Source organism: Hibiscus syriacus, unplaced genomic scaffold (genome assembly GCF_006381635.1).
Source record: "Hibiscus syriacus cultivar Baekdansim isolate YM2019G1 unplaced genomic scaffold, ASM638163v2 tig00117017_pilon, whole genome shotgun sequence".
Lineage (NCBI taxonomy): Eukaryota > Viridiplantae > Streptophyta > Magnoliopsida > Malvales > Malvaceae > Hibiscus > Hibiscus syriacus.
The window spans coordinates 1,029,971-1,045,968 of record NW_024063526.1 but is presented as its reverse complement, the minus strand read 5'-3'; the positions used below and the strand labels follow the sequence as shown (position 1 = coordinate 1,045,968).

General features: G+C 37.1%; 1 protein-coding gene across 1 annotated transcript; it reads right to left on the bottom strand.

Moving 5' to 3' along the window:
• Window positions 1-6,445: 6,445 nt before the first annotated feature.
• LOC120195654 (60S acidic ribosomal protein P2-2-like) lies at window positions 6,446-6,809 on the bottom strand. The gene is made up of 2 exons (XM_039197610.1): window positions 6,555-6,809; window positions 6,446-6,472 (listed from the first exon to the last, which is right to left on the bottom strand). The coding sequence occupies exons 1-2, from the start codon at window positions 6,807-6,809 to the stop codon at window positions 6,446-6,448; spliced, it is 282 nt and encodes a 93-aa protein (XP_039053541.1).
• Between the last annotated feature and the right edge of the window lie 9,189 nt (window positions 6,810-15,998).

Here is a 15,998-nt window from a genome sequence, read left to right as displayed (position 1 = left end):
GATGAAAAGGCATCTTCATGGGCAGCATCATTCATGAAAGGTCACAATGTTTGAGAAAGGTGTCCCTTCATGTTTGAGCTATTTAAGGTATGAATGAGCTGGTGGTGAGCTGGCCTTAGATGACTTGTAACATGATGAACGTTTGGGCAGCTCCTGGTGGTGAGCTGGTGGTGAGGTGGCAACTATTCGCGAAAAGGTACGATTTCACAAATTTTGACTTAGGACATATTTGAAGTGTCCTAAGTGGTGATGATGATGGTGAAACTCCCCAGCTGAAATGAGTTCATCTTGTAACTCAAATCTTCAGCTCAATCCAGCTATGAGCTCACGGCCTCCGGACAGCTTTTCACCAATTGTTCCTTGTGTTCTCCGAATCGATCCCATGTAAGTTTCCTTGCTATTATATGCTCCATTTAGCTCCAATGCAGATCCAAAGTGTTGGCCGAATGTGCCTACATTCGTAACATAAAAATAAACTAAGTATATAAACTTGTATATTATAAAAAATGTAACTATAGTAACTTGTATCTCATATATAAATGGATAATTTATTATCATAATAACTATAGGTATAATATATATATATATATGAAAATAACTATCTTATAACATATGAAATAAGTATCTATAGGTATAAAGATAGAAAGTTTCTTCCCTGGAGAGGTTGGAATAGCCATGGTAAATATGATGTTGAATTGGTTCACATCATCCTCCCCTTCTTTTAATCGATTTGTCCTCAAATCGAATGATCGTCTTTTCTTAGTGTCCTTCCATTCAATCTTTACAAAAAGGTTCATATCCGTTGAAAGACTGCTTTGGAAGTTCTTAACCTGAAAAGAAAGAAAACTTTCATTAGTTTGAATGTGATCAAACAAATTTAATGTTAAGACATACTTCCTGAAAAATGTAGGTTCAAAGTTTATGTCTATTGAAGACATGTGGCTTTTAACGTTAGTGCCCTTTTGTATTCCAAAAATCATGCTCCTTTTCATAGATAGATGCATTGATTCATGAAAGGTGGTGACTCTTGGAATGGTGATGTCCTTATAAGTCACGCCCTTTGGATGAAAAATCATTTACCTTTGGGTTTCAATAGGCATGACTCTTGATTCTTGATGGATCACGTCCTTTGGATGATGAGTTACCATTCTTTGCTCTTCAATAGTTGCACCTCTTGGCTCTTGAAAGGTCACGTCCTTTAATTTCCCAAATTGATGGATTGTGTCATTTGGATCATCCTGCAAATCAAAGGAAATTCCTGCATTGTCAAAGTTAGAAAAATCTTCATTGACCTTGCGCCTCGTCAGTAAACATCTTTGTAACAAGCACTTAGATGTATAAGCACTTGTTTTTGGAATGTTTTCTTCCTGGATTAACTTCGATTTTCCTTTCCTCATGTCCTCAACACTTTGTTTCATCTTGATTTGATCAATTTGAACTTGTCTAGGCGTCAAAGGTGTTAGGATGATCTTCTTCCCTCCATGGTTGAATGAATACTGATTGGTAAAACAATCATGAATGGTCCTCCTATCATATTGCCATGGTCTTCCAAGGAGTAAGTGGCTAGCATGCATAGGAACAACATCGCACATAACCTTGTCCTTGTACTTACCAATAGAGAAAGGAACCATCACCTGTTTATTGACATTAAGTTCACCTCGTTCATTGAGCCATTGAAGTTTGTAGGGATTTGGATGTTTCAATGTTTGCAATCCCAATTTTTCCACCATGATGGTACTTGCCACATTCGTACAGCTTCCACCGTCTATGATCATGAAACACACCTTTTCATTCACATGGCGGCGAGTATGAAAGATGTTTTCCCGTTGTACATCGTCTTCTACTACTTGAGCACTTAGACTTCTCTTGACCACTAGGGCTTCACCTTCCACCGGAGCACCAATTTCTGCTTCTTCCTCGACTTCGGTTGGTGTTGCTTCTTCTTCATGGTCAGATTCAATCTCACCATTTCCAAGTAGTAACATGGTGTTTCTATTGGGACATTGTGTGGATATATGCCCCCTCCCAAGACATTTAAAGCAACGGATGTCTCTTGTTCGTTCAAGGATCTCTTTTCCTCGATTCTCCTTACCAAGTTGAGATGCATTTGATGATTCGGCCTTTTCTTTGGTAGGAATAGGAGTAGACTTCCTCAAATTGTTGTTTGGACTCCATCTTGAAGATGTAGACACTGAAGTACGAGAGATAGGTCTTCTCCGAAGTTGCCTTTCTATTTTCATAGCCATTTGCACCATTTCATCAAGTTCGATGTAATGATACAATTCTAACGTGTTTGCAATCTCAGGATTGAGTACAGCAAGAAATCTAGCCATGGTTGCTTCACGATCCTCCTCAATATTGACTCGGATCATTGCCACTTCCATTTCTTTATAATAATCCTCCACACTCTGTTGGCCTTACTTCAAATTCTGCAATTTCTGAAACATGTCTCGGTGATAATGAGTAGGAATGAAACGTTTACGCATGATACCTTTCATTTCGAGCCATGTTGAAATTGGTCTCTCTCCATTCCTTCTTCGAGTAATAGTAAGTTGATCCCACCATATCAATGCATAATCAACAAACTCCATGGCTGCCAATCTTACTTTCTTGAGTTCGAAATAGTTATGGCAACTAAACACATGTTCCACCTTGCTTTCCCATTCAAGATAGGCTTCTGGATCAGCCTTTCCTTGGAATTGAGGAATTTTGATTTTGATGTTGCTTATATTATCATCAACATTGGCACGCCTAGGTCCTTGTATCAATGCTGGTTCTTCATCATCATAAGGATTTGGAACATCATCTTCTGGAAAATGTTGTTACCTCTGAGGAGTATCATTGTTTTTGGTTTGTGGTTGATCTTGTCTTTGGTCTAGTTTCTCATGGAGAGCATCAAATTATGTTCGAAACATTCTCATCATTTCTCCAATCAGTGCTTGCATTTGCAAATTGGTTTGACCTACATTTCCTTTAGGACTTTGAGACATGGTTAGTAAATAAAACAAAAATAAACCTTACCAGCACACTCACAAAGTCTCACAATTTCACTCCAAAGAAAAGATAAGATCACTCCACTCAACACTCGTATTTACTCTCGGGAATATATCTATATTTGGCTTTTAACAATTCCCCTTCTGATCTCACTCTCTCAATAGCCTTTTTCCACTCAATTTCTCTTGCTAAGTCCTTTGAAGAACTTACTCAAGATTAGAACAAGTTAATTCATTCATTATGTGCGTCGGCTGCAAATATGGTTGGGGTAGAAAGAATAGAAATGGAAAGGTAGAAGAAAGGATTCAAAGGTATTTAAAAGAATGAAATGGTTGAAGACAAGGAAAATGAAAGGATAGAAAAGGAAGAGGTGACTTACAATTCAAGAAACAACACTTACTACAACCTTTCACAAGAAACAATAAGGTTATCTTCTCTTAGTGTAGATGGCCTCTTTGATGTACTTTGCTATGGTAGAACACTTTCCTTGGCTTGCTTTCTCTTTTTGAACTTCTATTTTTCTTTTCTTTTCTTCTTTTCTGAATTTTCTTCTTTTTGTCTTTTCTTTCTTTTTGCACTCCAATTTTGTTGAAGGAGTCTTTTTCTCTTTTGAATTTCTTTTTTTTTTGCTTTGCACGCCAATGACACTTTTGTTGTCAATCCAACTATGCTCTGATTACCGCTTGATGTAAGGCGAATCTACACACTTTGGTGAGAATAGTAGATAACCTTATTGTGTCCCGATCTAGGATTGACAAATACTGATGTCCTCGAATTTATAAGTTTGGGCTGCAAAATAAGATAAGAAAATATGTTTAATAATGGACTTAATAAAGGGTAATAATATAAGTAATGAAAATAAATAATAAGAATGAAATGAAATAAATAAAAGATAGAGATGGATGCCGAATTGATGGAAGCGATGGATGATGTTGATGATTAAATGGCAATGGTGGTGATGTTGTATCTCAAACACGCCAAAGATGAAATAGTTCTAAGGAGCACAATCCCGGTCTTCACAAACTTGCTTGAGGGGTGGTGATAGTGTCTTCAACCCAATAGATAACAATATAGGAATTTAGGAATCAAAATGGAAGGAATGACGCCACAAGTATAGGAACTACACTTGTTTAATCGATAAAGTTCACAAAAAACTTTGAAGAGAAATAACTCACAAGAGTAATTTTATATATGAGATGAGATTGGGTACAAATGAAGGCAAGCCACTCTATTTATAGGAAATGAGAGGGCTTGGCCGAATGGTTACAAGTTGTTTCGGCTAGATACATGTTTCTAGGAAAGTACATAATGCTTGAGTTGAATGAATAAGTCTTTTGGGCTTATGATGGTTCGGCTAACTCTTCGTGAAAGGCCTTAATGATTCGGTCAAAGGGTGGAGAGACATCTCCCTTGACCGAATGGTTCATGCTTGTTCATCTTGGCGCCAATTTCCTCTCCTTGGCCGAATAGTCATGTGCTTTATCATGTTTGGCTCCAAAGGCTCTCATGTGCATGCCATGTGATGTGGCCGAATATGCATGGCATTCTTCCTCATGATGATTTAAGCTTCCAATGGTTGCAATTTCTTCACCAACGTGCTTCTAGATGAAAAGACATCTTCATGGGCAGCATCATTCATGAAATATCACAATGTTTGAGAAAGGTGTCCCTTCATGTTTGAGCTATTTAAGGTGTGAATGAGCTGGTGGTGAGCTAGCCTTAGATGACTTGTAACATGATGAACGTTTGGGAAGCTCCTTGTGGAAAGGTACCTCTCGAGGTGGCAACTATTCGCGAAAAGGTACGATTTCACAAATTTTGACTTGGGACATATTTGAAGTGTCCTAAGTGGTGATGCGGATGGTGCAACTCCCCAGCTGAAATGAGTTCATCTTGTAGCTCAAATCTTCAGCTCAATCCAGCTATGAGCTCACGGCCTCCGGACAGCTTTTCACCAATTGTTCCTTGTCTTCTCCGAATCGATCCCATGTAAGTTTCCTTGCTGTTATATGCTCCATTTAGCTCCAATGCAGCTCCCAAGTGTTGGCCGAATGTTCCTATATGCGTAACATAAAAATAAACTAAGTATATAAACTTGTATATTATAAAAAATGTGACTATAGTAACTTGTATCTCATATATAAATGGATAATTTATTATCATAATAACTATAGGTATAATATATATATATATGAAAATAACTATCTTATAACATATGAAATAAGTATCTATAGGTATAAAGATAGAAAGTTTCTTCCCTGGAGAGGTTGGAATAGCCATGGTAAATATGATGTTGAATTGGATCACATCACCGATGCATATCCTCAATTAATGAAAAAATTTATATTTATTTACTCTATCGTGTATTTACTCTTTATTTTAAATGCTTAAGAAACCAAGTTTAAGTCATTATATATCTATAATGCTTATCCATTGCATCAAAGTGTGAGTTCATAAAATTATACAAGTTTCTGGTTGACTGTGAGGGAATATCCCGGTACATATAAATGGATGGATAGAAGCATCATCTCACCAATGAGGCAAGGCACACCCTCGACTTAAAGGATAAAGAAAACGACTTTAAAATTATCAGGATATCAGCTGGAGAGTTATGAATTCCCTATAAAAAAAATTTAATATTCTACAAGCAAGTAGACATCATTCAGAGGCAGTAGAATCTGAACCAAAGACCGTTCCAAAACAATCCAGACCACAAAATCTTATGCTCAATGAAGGACTGAAGAACTACTTTAACCTAGGAGCACACGAGCTTTTATTGCATAACATGAATAACAATACACAACTACCCATTCTCATCTATATGTTTGTATTGTAAAACTAATATTATATAGATAAATATAGATCCACAGCATCCCAAAAACCTATAGCCTTCGGTACCATCCCCGGTTAAACCCTTTATTTTTGTAGAATAATTAAAAAAAGAAAACTAAACATATTGGATGTAAACCAGCTCTATACAAATGCGTCTAATTGTATAACATGAATGCATGAGAAAGTAACACTGACTAGACCCTAAGCCATTAACAAAGGCATCAAGACCATTTCTCACACTTATAGGCAAAATGGAACTAAACAATTCCCAACAGGATTAAGCAGTTAAATATCACAAGCCTAGAATAAGAAAGTTTAACTTACTTAACAAAGACTACAATAGAGATTCATTCAGACACGACTGTCGACCACAACAATATCTACAGGTAACTAAAACATGATAAGCATTAAGAACCATTCAGCCAAATTCAACCATTTAATCCGGAAATCCATAATTATAACAAAAATGTTAATGTTATTTAAATATATTTTCTCAAACAAAACTTAAAGATCCCAGAAGAGCTAAGAATCAAAAAACATGAAAAAATACTTTTAAAACTCAAACAAAGCCTGCAATTGTACGAGGAACCGTCGAGCATTGATATTTTGCTTTGCCTGCTTAGTCAAAGAGGCTGAAACCAATATCTTGCATGAAAATGAAATTGAATTAGTTAAGCACACACCAAAATAAGAATCAATAGACAATTACAACATGAAAAGGTAATTACATCATCGGAATCTTCTTTCTCCTCGACCTTCTCCTCTTTCTTGGCCTCAGCTGTAATAGCAGCACCACCACCACTGCCACCAGTGGAAGGAGGTGCAGCTACAACAACACCACCACCAGAAGGAACTGAAGCCAACTTCTCCCTTCCACAAGCAATTAATTCGGTAATATCTTTTCCTTTAACTTTGGACAATAGCAACTCTATCCTATCATCTTCAGCCTTAGCTCCAACTACAACATTAAAAAAATGAATCATTCTTTTTGTCGTTCGTAATGCTAAAGAAATCTCCAATAACCTATTTCGCATAACATCATTTCCGCTACAATTTGTATTAGGGTAAAGTATAGTAATGGTCACTAAACTTTTCTAAAGCTTTCATTTAGGTCCCTAACTTTTAAAACTTACAATATAGTCCCCTAATATTTAGTCCATTTGTAATATGGTCCCTAACAGTTACGTTGGGACATATTGTTGGGGACCATATTGCAAACAGACTAAATATTGAGGGACCATATTACAAACAGATTAAATGTTGGGGGACTGTATTGTAAGTTTTAAAAGTTGAGGGACCTAAATGAAAGCTTTAGAAAAGTTTAATGACCATTACTATACTTTACCCTAATAAATATTAAATATAAAGATGTGGGCTAAGGCTATAATGATGACTTCATGCTTCAAATAATAATGAATGAAATATTATCATTATAGTTATAGATGCAATATGATGTAAGGTAATTCTACCTTCTCATTTGATTGTGGATCTAGGAAGGAAGCAAAACAACCTGCACAAGTGAATGACTCAAAACAGAATGGGTAAGGGTGGTAAACGTATGGTTTAATAGGTAGGCTATTTAATAAATGAGAGATGGAAGCGGAAGATGATTGAAATGGTTATGGTTATGGCGATGAAACAAAAAGGATGGTTGTGAGGATAGTATCTTGAAGAATGCTCAAAGAAGAACCAATGCTATAGAGAGCAAAGACCCAATCTTTATATTGTTTCTTCAAGGGGTGGTGTTAAGTACTTTGACCCACTAGTTATATGAACTAGGAACCAGAAGTTTCAAGATGAAAGAAGAGGGTTGACGCCACAAGTATAAAATACTTGATAAGTCGAAAAAATGTCACCAGGACTTAAGAAAGAGAATAATCTCACTTCAATTAAAATAAAAGGTCTGTTTACAAATGATGAATGCTTTCCTATTTATAGGAATTAGAGAGACATGGCCGAATGGTTACAAGAGTATTCGGCCAGCCTTGTGCCTTCCTATAGAGACATAATTTAATCACAAATAGAGATGATGGTTCGATTTAAATGGAGGGAAATATCCCTTAGCCGAATAGTTATTGTATCTCTTCAAGTTGGTGCCAAATTGGAGAGAAAGGAGTGCTTGGCCGAATGGTGAGAGGACTCTTCATCTTGGCGCCTAAATGAAGTCACACGCCTAGCACATGGTGGGCTGGTCACAAGGCGTGCACATGGATCCTCTAGGATGCTTGTGGTGCATCCTTGCGCATGGAATGATGGCTGGTCATGTGCTCTCTCTTGGGCGTGCATGTGTCTCCTCCAAGCTAGCTTGAGTTGTGGAGCTAGCTAGCAATCATTCGCTGTTTGTGAACAAGCTTCCTAGCTAAGTCCTTATAAGCTCCATAACATCATATTCAGCTACAGTCAGCTACCTTTGACATCACTTTTGGAAACTCAGCTCCAAATAGTGCAACTAGCTAAGTTTAGCTAGCCTTAAGCTCCTCCAGCTGAATCGAGCTTCCCTTAGTGTTCCATAAGATGCCTTGTACCTTGTAAGCTATTTGTGAGCTACATATGACATCCAAATCATTCACCAAGCTACCTCAACGTTAATTATGCTCCAATGTACCTACATGTGCAAGGAAACAAGGTAATTCCATGGTATTGAGCTAATATGAGCTAATTACCTTGCTGCCATGTTTGATTATGGTAATGTGAGCTAAGTTTGAACGTCATGAGCTAATTATATCATCTCCTAATATGTGTAAGGTAAGGTATAATGATGTAAGGTACTTGTACCTTTTCAAATGATTGTGGATCTAGGAAGGAAGCAAAACAACCTGCAAAGTGAATGGCTCAAAATAGAATGGTTAAGGGTGGTAGACGTATGGGTGAATTGGTAGGCTATTTAAATAATGAGTAATGGAAGCGGAAGATAGTTGATAAGGCTATGGTTATGGTGATGAAATAAAAGGATGGTTGTGAGGATAGTATCTTGAAGAAATCTCAAAGAAGAACCAATGCTATATAGAGCAGAGATCCAATCTTTATATTGTTTCTTCAAGGGATGGTGTTAAGTACTTTGACCCACTAGTTATATGAACTAGGAACCAGAAGTATCAAGATGAAAGGAAGGGGTTGACGCCACAAGTATAAAATACTTGATAAGTCGATAAAAAGTCACCAGGACTTAAGAAGAGAATAATCTCACTTTAATTGAATAAAAAGGTCTATTACAAATGATGGAATGTTTTCCTATTTATAGGAAATGGAGAGACATGGCCGAATAAATACAAGATGATTCGGCCAGCCTATGTATCTCCCTATAAAGACATAATTTAAATGCTAAAAGAGAGGATGGTTCGGCCCTAGATGGAGGGAAATGATCCTTGGCCGAATAGGGAGAGGGCTCTTCATCTTGGCGCCTAAATGAGTTCACATGCAAGGCACATGGGGGCTGGTCATATGCACGTCACATGGGTGTTCTAGGAAGCCTTGTGGTGCACCCATGTGCATTGGATGATGGCTGGTCATGTGCTTCTTCTTAGGCGTGCATGTGTCTCCTCCAAGCTAGCTTGAGTGTTGAGCTAGCTAGCAAGCATGGGGTTGTTTGTGAATGATCTTCCTACCCGAGTCCTTTTGAGCTCCATAACAGCATGTTCAGCTACATTCAGCTACCTTTGTCATCACTTTTAGCAACTCAGCTTCAAATAGTCCAACTAGCTAAGTTTAGCTAGCCTGAAGCTTCTCCAGCTGAATCGAGCTTCCCTTAGCATTCCATGAGCTGCCTTGTACTTTGTGAGCTATTTGTGAGCTATATATGACATCCAAATTATTCACCAAGCTACCTCAACGTGCATCACACTCCATTGTACCTATATGTGCAAGGAAACAAGGTAAGTTCATGATATTGAGCTAAAACGAGCTAAATACCTTGCTGCCATGTTTGTTTATGGTAATGTGAGCTAAGTATGATGGTCATGAGCTATGTACATCATCTCCTAATATGTGTAAGATAATGTATAAAGCCTAAGAGTTAATATGAATGCAAATAAACTAATGAAATGCATTATAAGTATGCTGCCTTGATGTATATATAATAATCATGCTTAATATCATAATAAAACTATCCTAACATGCTTAACATCCTTGAAATAACATTGTGCATCAATTATAAAGATGTGAATGCATGAATATCATATAATATGGTATTCATAAATGATAAATGGAAACATGTAATAATAATATCCTAAGAAATGATATGTAATCATAACATATATTTGAATAATATGAAAAACATGATCAAATAAGCATAGGATAATAATATGATAATTTATACTAACATGTGAATGCATGCTTATGATAGAATAGAATGTATAAATGATATAGTATAAGATAGGGTAATGAAGAACTCCCTTAGAAACAGCTTTGAAGAACATCCATGGTGTGTTCAAGTCATGGAGAAAATTGGAGCTAGTTTGGATCGTATCATCCTCCCCTTCTTTAGAGCGATTTGTCCTCAAATTGAAGTAGTTTCTTATTGAAGACATTCTTAGTGTAGGAGAGATTGATTCCTCATGCTTTCCCCCAATAAATGATTTGCACGACATGTTTAACCTCTTGGCTTCGAATCTGGTAACTCCACGTCTCCTTGAATCATCTAACCTTCGATCTCCATTGAAGTGGTCGTATTTGATGCACCAATCAAATTCAAAATGAGAAATGATCTTATCATCATATATTACTTGGACAACACCACTTATACGAATCCAATTGTTGCCAAAGAAATCAAAATTAGTAAATGAAAATCTAATAACAAAATGAGTAGAGTTAGCAAACCATTGTGGATGTTTAATTGGAGCTGGTCGCTGAATTCTCCTAATAATAGGCATTGCACTTGGGATTTCAATGATTCCATTTCTTAGCACTTCAAGTGACACCTTTAATTGGAAATTCAATGGTATAACCCTCAAAACATCAATAGACATGTCTTGTGAATCACAAAGAGTCACGCCTATTGGTTCTTCAAAGGTCACATCCTTTAGTCCTCCATAATTCATGATCCTGGAGTCATCCTCCCGAAAAGATAAATCTCTTGAATTGTCCTGCAAAACAATAGGAAGAATAGATGGAAGAGAAAACTTGGTTAAAATATGTTCTACACTTTGCTTCTCTTCTCTACACTCTTCAATTCCAACTTTTGTCATATCAATCTGGTTTTTCGGTTGTTGAACTTGTTGCTCTTGCAAGACTTCTTTTTCAGCTTTCTTCATGGCTTTAGTTTTCTGCCATTCTTCTATTCGAGATTTAAGTTGAGTTTGGTCTTCATGCACTATATTTGGCATCATTGGCACCAATGTAATCTTCTTTTCATTATGGATGAATGAAAAGCGATTGGTGAAGCAATTATGTGTTGCTCGTTTATCAAACTGCCAAGGTCGACCAAAAAGAAGGTGGCTCGAACTCATGGAGACAACATCTCACAAGACCTCATCTTCATATTTTCCAATTGAGAATGGTACAAGTACTTGCTCTATGACTTCTAACTCTTCATCTTCGTTAAATCCTTGTAAAACATATGGCTTGGGATGTTTAAATGTTGCAAGTCCCAACTTCTCTATCGTATATGTGCTAGCTAGATTTGCACAACTTCCACTATCAATGGTTACAAGACATACTTTACCATTGCTTACATGGCAACGAGTATGAAATGCATTCACTCTTTGTTGTTCGTATTCCATGGAAGAAATTAAAATTTTGTTAGTGAAATAAAAAAATAGAAAATGTGTAAAAGGACCTTACCAGAATATACTCTCACAAAGCCTCGCGAGTCACTCCAAGAAAACTTGATGTCACTCAATCCACTCGTGTTTGTACTCTAGGACTTTAATGGCTTTTACTTGTCCTCTTCTGATCTCACACACGCTCCAGCCTTTTTCCCTCAATTCTCTTGTCTCAAGTTCTAATGAACTTTTACTCAAGACTATATCGAGTAATTTCACTGGTTTGGCGTCGGCTGCAAATGGTTAGTAGGAATGGAAAGCAAATATAATTGAAAAGGTGGCTTAGAAATTAGAAAGAATAGAATGAAAGGGGTTACTTACACAAGTCACTTCACAACCTTCTATCACCACAATCAATTTTAAAGGCTTACTTGAAAATGCTTGGTGATGAGAATTGTTGATAAGTGCTTCCAACTTTTCTTTCTTTTCTTTGCTTTTTCTTCTTTTTGAGTGCTTTGACTTTTGAGTCCTTCAATTTTCTTTGCTGATTTTTTTTTCTTTTTCTTTGACTTTGCACTTCACTTTTGCACTTCTTTTTGTATTTTTCTTTTTGTTGTTGTTGCACGTTGCTTCTTCCACCAAAGCTCTGATTACCGCTTGATGTAAGGTACTTGTACCTTTTCAAATGATTATGGATCTAAGAAGGAAGCAAAACAACCTGCAAAGTGAATGGCTCAAAATAGAATGGTTAAGGGTGGTAGACGTATGGGTGAATTGGTAGGCTATTTAAATAATGAGTAATAGAAACGGAAGATAGTTGATAAGGCTATGGTTATGGTGATGAAATAAAAGGATGGTTGTGAGGATAGTATCTTGAAGAAATCTCAAAGAAGAACCAATGCTATATAGAGCAGAGACCCAATCTTTATATTGTTTCTTCAAGGGATGGTGTTAAGTACTTTGACCCACTAGTTATATGAACTAGGAACCAGAAGTATCAAGATGAAAGGAAGGGGTTGACGCCACAAGTATAAAATACTTGATAAGTCGATAAAAAGTCACCAAGACTTAAGAAGAGAATAATCTCACTTTAATTGAATAAAAAGGTCTATTACAAATGATGGAATGTTTTCCTATTTATAGGAAATGGAGAGACATGGCCGAATAAATACAAGATGATTCGGCCAGCCTATGTATCTCCCTATAAAGACATAATTTAAATGCTAAAAGAGAGGAAGGTTCGGCCCTAGATGGAGGGAAATGATCCTTGGCCGAATAGTTCTTGTGTCTCCTCAAGTTGGCGCCAATTTGGATGGAAGATGATGCTTGGCCGAATAGGGAGAGGGCTCTTCATCTTGGCGCCTAAATGAGTTCACATGCAAGGCACATGGGGGCTGGTCATATGCATGGCACATGGGTGTTCTAGGAAGCCTTGTGGTGCACCCATGTGCATTGGATGATGGCTGGTCATGTGCTTCTTCTTAGGCGTGCATGTGTCTCCTCCAAGCTAGCTTGACTGTTGAGCTAGCTAGCAAGCATGGGGCTGTTTGTGAATGATCTTCCTAGCCGAGTCCTTTTGAGCTCCATAACAGCATGTTCAGCTACATTCAGCTACCTTTGTCATCACTTTTAGCAACTCAGCTTCAAATAGTCCAACTAGCTAAGTTTAGCTAGCCTGAAGCTTCTCTAGCTGAATCGAGCTTCCCTTAGCATTCCATGAGCTGCCTTGTACTTTGTGAGCTATTTGTGAGCTATATATGACGTCCAAATTATTCACCAAGCTACCTCAACGTGCATCACACTCCATTGTACCTATATGTGCAAGGAAACAAGGTAAGTTCATGATATTGAGCTAAAACGAGCTAAATACCTTGCTGCCATGTTTGTTTATGGTAATGTGAGCTAAGTATGATGGTCATGAGCTAAGTACATCATCTCCTAATATGTGTAAGATAATGTATAAAGCCTAAGAGTTAATATGAATGCAAATAAACTAATGAAATGCATTATAAGTATGCTGCCTTGATGTATATATAATAATCATGCTTAATATGATAATAAAACTATCCTAACATGCTTAACATCCTTGAAATAAAATTGTGCATCAGTTATAAAGATGTGAATGCATGAATATCATATAATATGGTATTCATAAATGATAAATGGAAACATGTAATAATAATGATGTGAGGCTAACCAGACTTCTTCAATGATGGAGAAGTTGGCAACCTTGTTGTTTCCCGATCTAGGAGAGACACCAAATGCTACACCTTGGATTGAAAGTAATATGCACAAAAAGAAGAAGAATTGATTAAGTAATATGATAATTAAGAAATGAAAAGTAAATAGAAATGGAAGGATTTGAAATGGATAGAATAGTTATCAAAGATGGGCTGCGGAAGTGTTGAATAAATCTCCTTCAAGTGATGTTGACTTCGGCCTCCAATGGTGGTGATGAAGTATGCCTTGTTGATGAATGAAGGATGATTTAATGGTGATGAAATGGTAATGGAAGGATGATGTTATTGGCGTGATATGGTGATGGAATATGGTGATGATATAGGCGTGATAATGGTGATGGACAGATTGTATCTTATAAAACTAAGAAGGAACCAATGCTATAAAGGAGCAAAGACCCGTTTCTTATAAGTTCTATAAGGGATGGTATGAAAGTACTTTGACCCACTAGTTATTTAAACTAGGAACCAGAAGTATCAATGAGGAAATGACGCCACAAGCTTTAGAAAAGGCTTGCTTAATCGATATAGTTCTGAAAAGAACTTGAAGAGAGAATAATCTCACAAAAGGATTTTTAATTATCAAAGGGTTAAGTTTACAAATGAATGCCAAAGCCTATTTATAGTTTTGTAAAGGCTTGGCCGAATAAATAGATGCCTTTTCGGCAAAGTACATGTCTTAAAACGAAAATAAATGATGCTTGGATGAGGGGAGATGTCTTTGGCCGAATGGTTCCCATAACTCTTCATCTTGGCGCCAATTTGAAGCATGATGATGTTTAGGCCGAATAGAGAGAAGCCTATTCATCTTGGCGCCTAATTTATTCACATGCAAAGCACATGGGTGGCTGGTCATGTGGCACTCACATGGTTGGTGTTGAATGCTTAAGGCGTGGACTCTTCCATGGTGTGTAGATGAACAGCAACTTAGGCGTGACTTGGCATCAAACATGTGTCTAGGTGACTTGGCATCAATGGGGCAGCAACTAATTATGAAAGGTCACATTTGTGTGAAACAACCTTTCATCATTTGAGCTACTTCCCATGAGTTTGAGCTGAAGATGAGATGGCCATAGATGAATTGCATGAAGATGAGTCATAGGACAGCTCCTTGTGAAAGGTCACTTCTCGGTTTGGCAACTCTTCGCGAAAAGGTACGAATTCACAAAATTTGACCTAGACCATATTTGTAGTGCTCTGTGTGGTGAAGATGATGGTGCAACTCTCCAGCTGAAATGAAGTCTCTAGCTAGCTCAAAAGTCCAGCTCAAGTGAGCTATGAGCTCGAGGGTCAGCTGACAACTTTTCACCATTTGTTCTTCATGATCTCCCAAGTCATCCTATGTAAGGTTTCCTAGCTCATTGACTTCAATTCTAGCTTTAAATCAGCTCCCATGATGTGGCCGAACATGTACCTACAAAAGAAAGCATTTATAAGCTAAGTAATATAAGATATAAATATGTGGTTCATAATAATAACTTCATACATTCATAATATCATCATCATAACTATAAATATAATGTATGTAAGCCATTATCATAACTATGGTATAAAGAAAGATTAAGTTAAAGAAAATCCCCCTTTGAACATTGAGAAAGGTTGGAGATGCAAGTCCATTTTTGATGCTGAATCGGATCACATCATCCCCCCTTCTTTAAAGCGATTTGTCATCAAATCGAAGGGTGGTTTCTTTTCAACATTCCTCCATTCCATAGTTGCTGTTTCGTCAGAAATTGGGATCCCTTCTTTAGGCTCTTGAGTGAGATATGCCCATGTAATTTTGCTTTGAATATTGTGGTCCCTTGATATCCCAAAAGTGGTGTCTTTTAATACTCCAATAGGCATGATCATTGGATTCTCATAGGTCACGTCCATTGGTTCTTCTAAAGACACATTCTTTGAATGAAAATTGATGTCCTTTTGCTTTTTAATGGACACATCTTTTGGGTTCCCAAAGGTCACGTCTCCTAAATCTTCCTTTTGGCAATTGGTGCCTCTTGGTAAATCCTGCAAGTCAAAGGAAAAATCTGCATGTTCAAAGTTAGAATAATCATCTTTAACCTTGCATTTTGTCAATAGGCATTCTCGAATCAAGCACTTTGAAGAATAAGAACTTGTTTTTGTATAAGTTTCTTCCACAGTTGTTGCTTTTCCTTTCCTCATAGCCTCAACACTCTGTTTCATTCTGACTTGATCATTCTGAACTTGTTTAGGCGTTAAAGGAGTTAGGATAAAC

Bases quoted from the DNA above. Each gene is read 5' to 3' on its own strand.
- LOC120195654 (XM_039197610.1), bottom strand. From the start codon at position 6,809: ATGATTCATTTTTTTAATGTTGTAGTTGGAGCTAAGGCTGAAGATGAT. The intron at 6,473-6,554 runs GTAATTACCTTT...ATTTTCATGCAA, and splicing joins AGAAAGAAGATTCCGATGAT to GATATTGGTTTCAGCCTCTT.